We start from the raw sequence: 12,227 nt of genomic DNA, 5'->3' as shown, positions 1-12,227 counted from the left end.
GCACTTCACAAATGGGATTATGGTACCCTAAAGGTGCATCATGTGAATTAATAGGATATTCCGATTCCGACTTTGCGGGTTGCAAATTGGATAGGAAAAGCACTAATGGCACTTGCCACTTTCTTGGTTGCTCACTAGTTTCTTGGCATAGTAAGAAGCAAAATAGTGTGGCATTGTCCACGGCCGAAGCAGAATATGTGACGGCCGGTAGTTGTTGTGCACAAATTCTATGGATGAAACAACAACTAAAGGACTATGAGGTTGAACTTGATCACATCCCCATTAGGTGTGATAACACTAGTGCCATCAATCTCACCAAGAATCCCATAATGCACTCAAGGACTAAACATATTGATATTAGACATCATTTTATACGAGATCATGTTCAAAATGGTGATTGTATCTTAGAATTTGTGGAATCTTCAAAACAATTGGCCGACATTTTTACCAAACCTTTCTCAAAAGAAGTGTTTTTCAATTTGAGAAGAGAAATTGGCATGATTGATCCATCATATTTGTAAACATGTATGAATAGTTCCTTGACCAAAGACTCTCCTAAACCTATTTCTGCAGATGCAGCCCTTCAAAGGTACTATTTACTTCAATAAGGTATCTTAAAATTGATCATATAAAAATTCTTGCAAAGGTACCTTGAACTTGGATTACTTTGATATTTTCTTCTCACAATTCTTAGTCAAAAATAGTTATTATATGTGCCTTTTAACTCCTTGCTGTGATTTGTATGCCATATGACTTGAAATGATGGATTAAGAGTATCATTTTTGGTCTTTTTCGCGTCTGTCTGGAAATATCCGGATATTTCAAATTGAATATCTGGATATCTATATCCGGATATAGCGAACCAAATATCCGGATATTTGTCGCGCTGGAGGTTTTTAAAACCAGTGACCGTTCGATTCTTTTTTATTTTTTCTCCTTCTCTCCTTCTCCAGACCATCGCCCTCCTCTCTGCTCACCACACCACCAAAACCGCGGCCTCCTTCCCTCATTTTTTGATCATTCCTCCCATCTTCTTCTCCTCTCTTTCTCTCCCATTGGTGATTCATTGAAATCTGCCCTAAGCTCCGAAGTATTCACGTTTGTTTTTCTTTTTCTTTTCTTTTTCTGTTGACAAAACGGTTCTGCTCCTTGGCTTCATTCCCAGTTCCGCTCCATTGAAATCACCTTACACTCTTTTTCAGTTTTCATCATCATGGCTGACCAACGTGTTACATGAGCGCCGTTCCAAGAGGAAAGCTGATGTCGCTGCCTCTTCCTCTACCCCTGCTGTTGACGTTGACCGTTTTGGCTTCGGGTATCTCTTCGATGGGAATGCCGAAGAGATACGTACATTCATTGAGAGGTTCTCCACTCGTCCTATTTTGGAGCCGAAGTATTTGGACGTCGCTTTCTTTGCTGCTCAGGGATTTGATATCTGTCAGATTCTTGACACCATCAACATACGTCAATTTGTTGCGCTCCAGTGTTCTTACTCGGAGGTTCTTGTTAGAGCTTTCTACAAGAACCTCGAGTAATCTCATGGCACTTTACGGTCTCGCGTAAAGGGAGTCGACATTGCCGTCACCCCTGATGATTGGGAGGAGCTCGTCGGTTACACCTTTCAGATGGATGGTGAGGAGGATGTAGTGATCGCTGATGAGCCGCTCACTTTTGATGGGATTCATTTTTCCAATTTTCAGTCCTACAACCGAGCAGCATTCATGACCACCATCCTTCGTCCCAGAACTGCACGGACCAACCTGGTCCGAATCTCAGCCAAGAAGCCGAGTATCTCCGCCCACATCCTACTATATGTGATATCTCACATCATTCTCCCTAGGCATTCTAATCATGCCATTGTTCAGGAGAGTGATTTGTTCACCATGTGGGCTATACGTACTCAGCTCCCCATAGACTGGCGCCACACTTTCTGCTCTCAGATGCGAGAGGCATCATATGGCTCCACTTCTCACATACCACACACTATGCTCATCCAGCAGATTATGGAGCTTAAGGGTGTACCCATGGATGGTGAAGTGAAAAAGAAGCTTATGACGGGTCACCACTGCTTTGGAGAGAAGCTACTTATGAAGGCGAACATCATCCGGTCACATGGTCAGTGGCAATAGGATGATGAGGCCCTATATGGTGACGCCTCTGCTGATGAGATGGAGGAGGATCTGAGTACTCCGCAGGCTGCTGACATGCCCGCATATCCATCTGCTGCTGCGGCTCCGCTCCCTCCGCTGCCACCCCCACTTACTTCCAGAGGCTACTCTTCGCATGACATCATGCTATATCTTCATGCTTTCCGGTGTGAGGTCTCTGATCGCCTCACTCGCATCGAGTCCTCTCTTGGCCTCGCTTCTCCTGCCAGTGGTGCTGGTGGTACTTCTCGTGACGGTGAGGGCGCTGAGGATGATGCTTCAGACGAGGACACTTCTAGTAATGAGGAGATCCCTACAGCTTCTGGCTCCGAGGATGATTCTTAGTCTAGGATTGCTTCTTGTTATTTATTTCTTTAGCTAGACTATGATTTTTGAGTCGCTGATTTTTGAGTCGCTTGTACTCTTTTTGTTTGATGATATGGTTGAGTACTACGCGTATCTATTTGATGTAAGCACCGCTTTTTGCTTAATGATATGCATCGTTTTTCCTAAAGATTTGATCGCACTATTTCATTGCTTGCATGCTTATTAATGATAACTTCTTTATTGAATTACTTGATTTTTTTTTTATGTTGCCAAAGGGGGAGAAAGGGTTACTAAATTGAGAAATATTCATTTAGCCAAGTTGAAAGATAAAAAGGGGGAGATACTGAAACTTAATCATTGAAATAAACTATACCATGAACTCAGGGGGAGTATCGAATTTAAAATGATTAAATTTATGCAACATTAACCCTCTTTCTCAATTTAAACTTTGTCATCATCAAAAAGGGGGAGATTGAAGAATCAAAGTGATGATGTGGCTGCCACGTAATCAAAGATGATACAGTTAATGAATCCACGTCAGCATATTTTTGATGATAACAAACAAGTCAAAGGAGAATGCTCAAAGACGAAGCAACATCCCAAAGAAATCAAGCAAATGTGAAAGCATGCAAGTCAAGCATCAAGACTAGTCCAAGATCTCAATGGTATATTCATTTAGGACTTAGGAAAATATGTAAAGGTGTATAGATTCTATCATTGCATGAGCTCAATTCATTCATATCATATAATGCTTAAAGAACCTTGATCTAACAAAATCAAACATGCATTAAAAGGTTTTTGAAATGACTTAAGCACGTAAGCATAATGGCAGAATATAATCACACATATTCGTGGCCCATATATTTTAAAAGAATGCATCCTTGAAGAAAAGTCGAGACAAATGGTTTTATATGTACAATGTTGGTTTGGAAGAAGTACCTACATGATATTAACTTTTCTAGATAAAATTTTCATAACCAATAACATGCATTACAAGTCATAGAAAAGAAAGAGAAGAAACTCAGAATTCGTACAAAAAGGGTGCTTCCATGAAATATCCGGATATTTCACTAAGAATATCTGGATATCAATATCCGGATATCAATATTCGGATATGGAACCAAAAATATCCGGATATCAATATCTGGATATATGCCCGACGAATATCCAGATATGTACGGTCTGCAATGGCTAGAAACAGCTATAAACGGCTAGTTTTCAAATGAGATGTCATTATAAATACCCACATCAATGGTAATGAACAGTGGACGACCATAGATCATTTATTGAACCTTTATTACTCATTCTAGCCCATTATTGCTCATTGATTACTTACTTTACTCATTGCATACACTTGAGCTCATCTTTCCTTTGAAGCTATACATCTATTAGTTCTTCAATTTGCGCAATCTGTACTTTGAGAGTACTTAGCCACTTTTAATCACCTCAATCTTACTTCTTGATTTGAGAGGGGAGTGAACCCTATACTAGAGAAGTCACCAAATTCTTAAGAAAATTTGGAGTGAAAAATTGTGAGGCATCAAGAGCCCGAAGTCTTGAAAGGTTGTAGAGGTTTGTCAAGCACCCTCAAGCTTGATAGTTAGTGAAAAGTATTGATCGAGCGACTTCAGTCTAGACGTAGGTCACAGTGGTGGTGACCGAACCAGGATACATCTAGTTTGCAATTTCTCTAACCTTTACCTCTTTACTTAAGTATTGAAATTGCATTTTTAGATTGTCTTTATCCATTCGCTTGCTTACTTTGTTAATCTCCACACTTGCTCTCACACTTAGATTTTTCCTTATTAAATCACTTTATTGAAGAAATAGTCTTTAAAATATCAAAGGAGGCACTTTGCGAAAAGATTTTGTAAAACTCAATTCACCCCCCTCTTGAGTATTGAAGCCACTTGTCCAACAAATGGTACCTTAAGTTTAATGATACTGTTGTTTCTTTTGGATTTAAAGAAAATATCGTTGATCGATGTATATATCTGAAGATTAGTGGGAGCAAGTTTATATTATTGATTATGTATGTTGATGATATTTTGCTAGCAACTAACGATCTTGGTCTTTTAAAGGAGACTAAGAAATTTCTCTCTAGTAACTTTGAAATGAAAGATATGGGTGAGGCAGCTTATGTGATAGGAATAGAAATATTTCGTGATAGATCACATGGACTGTTGGGTTTGTCTCAGAAAGCATACATTAATAGAGTTCTAGAGAGATTCAGAATGGAAAACTGCTCATCATCTCCAGTTCCAATTCAGAAAGGAGATAAGTTTAGTCTCATGCAATGTCCTAAAAGTGAATTGGAACGAAAAGAAATGGAAGCAATTTCGTATGCATCATTAGAAATGGAGCTTAATGTATGCTCAGACTTGTACGAGACCAGATATTAGCTTTGCAGTTGGGATGTTGGGTAGATATCAAAGTAATCCCGGTATAGATCATTGAAAAGCTGCAAAGAAAGTTCTGAGATATTTTCAAGGAACTAAAGGTCACATGCTTACTTATAGAAGGTCTAACAACCTTGAAGTGATAGGATACATAGATTCAGATTTTGCAGGGTGCGTAGACACAAGAAAGTATACATGTGGTTACCTGTATCTTTTAGCTGAAGGAGCTATATCATGGAAAAGTGCGAAGCAGACTGTAATAGCTGCGTCCACTATGGAAGCTGAACTTGTGGCATGCTTTGAAGTCACGATTCATGCTATATGGCTACGAAACTTTATTTCAGGGCTTGGATTGGTCGACAACATTGAAAAGTCGCTAAAAATTTATTGTGATAATTCTGCAGCAGTCTTCTTTTCTAAAAACGACAAGTATTCCAAAGGTGCTAAACATATGGAATTGAAATACTTTGCCGTTAAAGAAGAGGTTCAGAAACATAGAGTGTCTATAGAGCATATTAGCACTGATCTTATGATAGCTGATCCCTTGACGAAGGGATTACCGCCCAAGACATTTACTAGTCATGTATGTAGAATGGGCATTATGTCAGCTAATGAATGATGATACTTATTGTTATGTATTAAATGTTGACACTCTGAGCTCATTGATGAATATATGTTTATGATATTGTCTTGTTTTCAATTTATGTATGCATGCAAGTATATGTGATGATATTGAAAATGTTTATGGTCCGTAATGAAGACATTATTGTTGGACATGATGTGTACTTCCTATTAAAGTATCATGTTAGGAAGAAGAGTCAATATAGTGGTACATAGAAGGGACTATGCCGACTTGATAGCATAGAACCGCCATGACTCATGTTGATTTTATTTCTAATGATGAATTATGATGAGGTCAATGTATGGAACCTTTAGCCTAATCAATGCGCATTATAATGAATGTTGATTAAATCATGAAGGGACACCTCATGACATGAGCCAAGTGAGAGAATGTAAAATTATTGGTCTCATGTATGACATTAAGTGTCATTTGGTTTAATTAATAAAAAGGACATTTTACTGTAAAATTCTTCCGCATTAATGGATAAAGGTATGTTTATGTGAAACTCATGAATTCTATAGGTCCTCTGTCATGTTCCAGAATGAACATTGTTGAACATGAATTAACGAATTACTGATGAAATGCTTACATCTATTATTGGGTTTAATAAAGAAAAACCTTGACGTTGTTTTTTGTGAATTTTATCCTCTAATTTTTCTTAGATAAAATCTTATAATTTGATGGAATAAATTGTACTGATTATAAAGTTAATGAAAATAAATTTCGATTTTTATTTTATTAAATTTTTTCAATCGAAATTTGATGGCCATAAGTTTCTTACTGTACAAAATAGATAAATTACATATAATACATAGTTGAAAAAAAGAAGAAGAATTCACGATATTCATGTCATAAGAAATTTTAAATAAAACGAAAATACTTTTGTAATTAAAGATGTTTAATTAGTGGAAAATAAAAAATATGTTAAGTACCTCTTTGAGTATAGGAAAAATACTTGTAAAACGAAAATTTTAATATAAATTTAATGTTTCTAATGATGTTATTTTGAATTTTGGGATTGTGAGCGAACAAAAGATTAGTCTTAACCTTCAAAAGGTGTAAAAAAGTTTAGTGTTAACCTTCATCAACTAGTTAATTACATGGGTTTAATAAAAGTTAGAGGGTCGAAATCCAATAATTATAAATTTATAATTGTGGTCTTAAGAATCACCTTTATTCAAATAACCCCCCCGTAACATAACCCTCAAATGCATATATGTAATAATATTAAACGAATTAGGGGCCTTTGGTTCGACTAGTGAAGGCCTGAGCTTACATGTCTAAAATTGGTTGTTGGCACCAACTAGGCTTTAGAGCCTCTCAGACTGATCTAGTATATTTTTTTTTTAATTTTACATTTTTATACTATTTGTAATAACCTTCTCTTTCTCCTCAATTCATTTCATCTCTTTTTATTGGTTAAACAGGCTTTTTGAATGATTTTGTTATATATTATGCTATTTCGATATACATTGAATTTATGGATATTTATGGAATTACTAGTGTTGTTTTTTGTTGTCTTCTTTTTTTAAATAGGCTAACAGCCAGACTTTTAATTTTTTGTAAATAAGTCATACCATAAGTCGATAATTATATTTATAACAGGTAACAGGTTTGGTCAAGCTGACACATTTAAACATAAATTTAATCTTTTAAGATCAAAGCTCGGCTCGACTCAGCCTGTTAACACCCTTATATACATGGAAAGATGATGAAAGTCTATCAAGGGAACATAAATGGGTATATGCAAAGGGAATGAGCTACCCTGCATCTTTGAGCTTGAGATTACATTGATAAGAAAATGCACACAATGCTTATTAAACATTTAAAGGGACTAGATATAAACATTTAAAGGGACTAGATATAGTGGGAAACTAATAAAAATAATACGTTAGCATTGGGAAATCGTTTTGAGATCTAATAGACCTTTTGTTTCCGAACAATTATTATTATTATTTTTTTGTAACAGTTTCCGAACATTCATTACCCTTTGAATGGATCTTCGTCAATGCGGCCTCTGCCGGACTTTATGGGTATGGCATACAAGGTCCAAGGATAGCAAGGGATACGTTTTTTTTTTTTTTTTTTGGTAGTTACTGGAAATCGAACACATTTACACTCATACCATTAGGCTAACCTTACTGGTCAGGGACACGTTTTTTTTTTTTCGTTTTGTCTAAAAGGAATTTAATAGAGCCTACAGCCAAGACTAGTAGAATTTTACTATGTTCGTTAGATGATAGCCAAATCTTGAGATTTGGGTGTATTGTATTGTAGCTAAACTTTAAAAATAATAATTTATTGGGAAAAATATATTTTCTTTTGCAGAATTTTTTTTTCTACCAAACTTGTATAAAAATAAATGAATTCCATTATAATAAAAAAAAAGAAATTTTTTTGATGAAATTCACTTATTTTTACACCAACTTAGCAGAAAAAACACAAACTATTAAATCCTAATTTATTAATGAAATGCAACTTCCCTATAGACTATAATTAATGTCTTGTCCTTTTTGTCACTGAGAAACTATTCAAATCCCCACCAAATGGGCCCAATAGATAAAATAGTAACCTTGGAAACCCCTAGAGAAGCCGACATAACTTTCCAGCTTCCAAAAGCCAATGCCAATAACAATGATGGTTTGCCAGATTTTCTGGCTTTTGTTGCCACTTCCATCACCTCATGCTTTTCACTCTTTCATATTTTATCAGTGCTTCAAGAGAGTGGCTGAGTTATGATGGAAGAGCAAGCAAAGGAAGAGTTGAAGATGCTTGAAGCCCAATATCCAAATCAATATGAGTATTTAAAGCATGAGCTCAGGTCCTTCATTTTTCAACTTCAGTCCAAGCATCAAGATTCTCAGCTCCTTCCAGAAAACAATCACTGCAGCACTCTCATTTTTCATGATACAGAAGGTTTCTTTTACTTATTTTTCTTCCTTTTGTTTTTGTTATTATGACATATGTGGATTTGAGATGTTTCATGTGAAGCAGAATCCACCACCTTGGAGCAAAGGAAGAGAAGTAACTATGGTTTGGAAATGGCTTTAGCAGAGAGAGTAGTAATGGGAGGGGGGAAGATTGATGAAAGCTCTGAGCTTGAATCTTCAAAGACTGTTGTAACGAAGCATTGCTCAAGCAGGAAGAACAAGAGGAAAGATAGGGTTGATTTGGTTCTTGAGAGGGCACAAACTTGTCTGAAAAAAATACAACATTTGAAGACATTCTTATTATCTCCCTCCTGAAAATTTGGATGTAAATGTCATATATCTGTTACTGCATCCTAATATGATGCATTTTGGTACTTGTAATATGTGGTTGATGGCATAGCAGTTTTGATTTTTCAAACAATGGCTTCAAAGATTCTCTTCTAGCTGCTTTTGTCTTTTTGCTTTTTAGCAAGCAACAAAGCTGTCAATTTTTTGTTGCAATCGTGGGTGGGGAACAATAGGTCAATGTCTATGTTGCAGTACCCTTAATCAAAAAGAAAAGCAGGCACTGTTTGTATTTCCCCCTCTTTTTGGCTAGACAAACTTGAAGGGGAGAACATGAAGGGACAAAGTTAGCCCAATAGCCTCCAATAAAGTATTCAAATGCTGACGCTGCACCTTTATAATATTTGGATTATGTTAACGTTATTTGCATGTTGAAGCATATTGCATTATTTTTTACAATATTTTTACCTGACTAGTGCACATCCATTCCCCCATACTGTGTACATATCTAAGTGGGGGAAAAAAAAAATCGAATCCCTAGGCAGAACTAAAACGGCATGCTTGTTTCCTCAATATTAAAATGTTCTCATTCTCAACCGCAGGTGCAGGCTACAGTCCAGTTCCTCTTGCAGAGTCAAATTAATGCACCAAAGCATTACAAACAAGTTAGCTATCAAGAATACTAGAGGAATGGGAAGATTCTTATCGTGGAATACAAATTTCTAAGAGTTGCTCATTACAAATGTTCACTGTTTTTAAACTGTTTCCCATTTAGTGTAAAATGTGGCCGTTGATCATTACTTCTTAGCCAACATATAAATACGTAGGAAATGTGAGTCAGGACCATACAAACATTAGCTGACTACAGCACATAGAGACGACTTTCAATCTGACTAATAAAAAAATATTTCTGAAACACAAATTTTTTGGCAGAATATGATATTTTTATTTGGAATTTTTTTTAACGTGTTCGTTGACCCCAAAAGAATTTTTTTCAAATGTCTTCAGAGTGTGCCAGAAAACAAGAATAAGAAAAAACTAATGAGGTCAATCTAAGATCATATCTGCATGCGTTCATGACTGGTGTAAATTAGTAAAAATACTAATTCACCAAAGAGCTTAACCTCCCTAATGTTATCTGATAATAGAATCAAATTTGGTTGTGGGAATACACAGGAATGATTTTGTTTTCCTTCCATGAGAGCAATATTATTTTCTTTCCTTTCAATATATGATGTGCTACAAAACCAACAATTATAATTTTTGATCCACAAGGCAAAGTAAAGATTAAAGAATACATATCTTTTGTTTAGTAAAGTTCTGGGAGAGGTAGCACAAACAGAGCAAGTTTATCGTTATAATTGATATTGGCACAGTGGTGTCCAACATCCCTTGAATTCAGAGATCTTTGCCATTTTCGTGTATCATGAAGTTTTACCAGGGCGGATTACATGTTGACCCTCTCCATTATTCCAGCATCTAGAAGTGATTCACAAGCTAGTTCCTCGAGAAGTGTAGACTGCCATGCCCTTCCCAGATGAACTTTCGTGCCCAAAATGTTAATTATGTAGATAGAATGTTGTCAGAACTCGCTGAAACAAAGTAACACGATGGAGTTAACTTGTGCTCAGATTTCATCCATCCAAACATTCTAGTACAGAAGTCTCATTAATTAGGATATCTTCCTATATATGAAACTGGTGTATGCAGAGCATTGAACCAACTAAGAATCAAAGGTGTTACCTTTGCATTCTTGGTACTTATATGCCAACAGCAACACGTACGAAAAATAAGCAACCCTGGACATGGAAAAGCAAATAAACAAGTCACCTTAACAAAGCCGTAGTTAAGATGATATCAAGTCATGTATTTGCTGGTTGTCCTCTTGTCGAACCTCATTGCTGCTGCTATCCTGCAACTTAGAATTAACAGCAGGCAGACCCCGACGTTCTAAAACAACAAGATCAAGTAGCCTTCTCCTTGCATCATAGACAGGATTTGGTTCAATCAAACACCCTCGTTCATAAGCTTCCCTCAGGAAAACAGTATGCCGTTTCCCTTTAGTTGACAAATAGAAGATCCCCGGGTGATCCAGAAAAAGATCCCTTACATTTAAATCAATCCCAAACCATTTTCTAAAATGGCTGATCTTCTCAACTTCCACCATCTTCTCCACTGTCAAACTCAGGAACTCATGAACAACCGACACAGCTCGCTTCTCTATAGCCATCATTCCAGCCTTAGATTTCTTCTTCTCATTCACCAACTCATAAGGCCCCACATATGGCAAACTCTGCCATTCCTTCACCTTGGCCTTGAAATTCTTGCTCAACCTCATCCCTGGAGGATATCCATGTTTGAAACTGAATCTCATTTCCATCCTATCAACACTGCATTCCTCCTTACAGCACTCAACAACCCTCCAATCCTCAACAGCCGCTCTAAAACCATTGCTGGGATGACCATCAACCAGCTTCAACATATGAGTATTCGGTTCATGGGCATCACACAGCTGAAAAATCCTGGAATTAGCAGATATAACCGATTCCTCAAAATCATCAGGCAGCCCAAGCTCCCTCCAAACCTTGAAAATAGCTCGGAGAGGCACCATTTTGGATGCAGACATGGACAATATCCGAACAAGCCTCTCAACAACAATAGGCAAATAACCATTAATGGCTTCTGCTTCCAGCCTTGAAACAGCAAAAGCAGCATCAGTTAACCTGCAAAATGGCTGCAACTTGGATGGCTCATAGTAAATGTGGAAGACATGAGGATACTTGCGGAGAAAGGCAGTGGCGCCGCGGTTGAGGTGGAGCTTCTGGGAGAGCCTGGAGAGGAAATCAACTGAGACTGATGGGTTCTTGGGGTTTGCAAGGATGAGGTCTTGAATGGCAATGACTTTGAGAAGGTTCTTGTACTTATCCATGAGCTTCTCAAACGTAGGGTCTCTAGCTCTCGATGCTACATACTGGGAAGACGTGGTTTTTGATCTAACAGACATGGAAACACCAAATGGGTGTTTATTATTGCATAGAAACTTCACTATGTGGGTACCCATTACGGTCAGCAACCCTTTTTTTATGCAAACTCGGGTCGACATTTCGTCGAACATTTGAGGCTCAATTATCAGCACAACGAAACAAAAGGCCGGAGCATAGAAAGGTTGATTTAGACCACAAGTTCATGGTATTAACAGCAAGAAAACGAGGGCTTCTCGTAGATTTCATGTCGTAAAGTGCACTGTTGCAACTAATCAGTTGTTGGTGTTTGATGTGACTTTTGGAATGGTGAAACTAACGTGTGGATGTTGAAATTTTCTTAGATACCTACTCTACTTCCCAGCTTTTATACCCGAGTAATAATTGATGCGTCCAATACATGATAAAAATACATTTATTAAAATAAACTACGAATTATTGGTTAAAAAAAATTGAATAACGAGTTAAAAAAAAAAAACTACAATAACAATTATTTTTAAAAAGTTAACTCTATATGTAACGCCCCGAAATTCACT

The 12,227-nt window shown here is 37.0% G+C and overlaps 2 protein-coding genes across 3 annotated transcripts; one reads left to right on the top strand and one right to left on the bottom strand.

The window, feature by feature from the left end:
• The first annotated feature begins 8,222 nt into the window (after positions 1 to 8,222).
• Positions 8,223 to 8,844, top strand: LOC133286816 (uncharacterized). The gene is made up of 2 exons (XM_061484285.1): positions 8,223 to 8,411; positions 8,490 to 8,844. The coding sequence occupies exons 1-2, from the start codon at positions 8,231 to 8,233 to the stop codon at positions 8,738 to 8,740; spliced, it is 432 nt and encodes a 143-aa protein (XP_061340269.1). The 5' UTR covers positions 8,223 to 8,230; the 3' UTR covers positions 8,741 to 8,844.
• A 1,108-nt stretch (positions 8,845 to 9,952) lies between these two features.
• Positions 9,953 to 11,971, bottom strand: LOC133286887 (protein ROOT PRIMORDIUM DEFECTIVE 1). 2 transcript variants are annotated; one of them, XR_009748182.1, is made up of 2 exons: positions 10,454 to 11,971; positions 9,953 to 10,302 (listed from the first exon to the last, which is right to left on the bottom strand). XR_009748182.1 is itself a non-coding variant. In XM_061484392.1 (2 exons), the coding sequence occupies exon 1, from the start codon at positions 11,823 to 11,825 to the stop codon at positions 10,557 to 10,559; it is 1,269 nt and encodes a 422-aa protein (XP_061340376.1). In that variant the 5' UTR covers positions 11,826 to 11,971; the 3' UTR covers positions 9,953 to 10,302; positions 10,541 to 10,556. The 2 variants fall into 2 exon arrangements, 1 of the variants encoding a protein (XP_061340376.1); XM_061484392.1 differs by having other exon boundaries at positions 10,541 to 11,971.
• Between the last annotated feature and the right edge of the window lie 256 nt (positions 11,972 to 12,227).

Source organism: Gastrolobium bilobum, unplaced genomic scaffold (genome assembly GCF_033153095.1).
Source record: "Gastrolobium bilobum isolate Gb01-03AN ecotype WA unplaced genomic scaffold, APGP_CSIRO_Gbil_v1 utg32822, whole genome shotgun sequence".
NCBI lineage: Eukaryota > Viridiplantae > Streptophyta > Magnoliopsida > Fabales > Fabaceae > Gastrolobium > Gastrolobium bilobum.
Note: the sequence above shows the minus strand (reverse complement) of the source record. Positions and strands in the feature narration are given on the sequence as shown.

Excerpts from the sequence above, each read along its gene's own strand:
- LOC133286816 (XM_061484285.1), top strand. The coding sequence starts at position 8,231 with ATGATGGAAGAGCAAGCAAAGGAAGAGTTGAAGATGCTTGAAGCCCAA. Across the intron at positions 8,412-8,489 it reads CATTTTTCATGATACAGAAG|AATCCACCACCTTGGAGCAA; the intron begins GTTTCTTTTACT and ends CATGTGAAGCAG.
- LOC133286887 (XM_061484392.1), bottom strand. The coding sequence starts at position 11,825 with ATGTTCGACGAAATGTCGACCCGAGTTTGCATAAAAAAAGGGTTGCTG.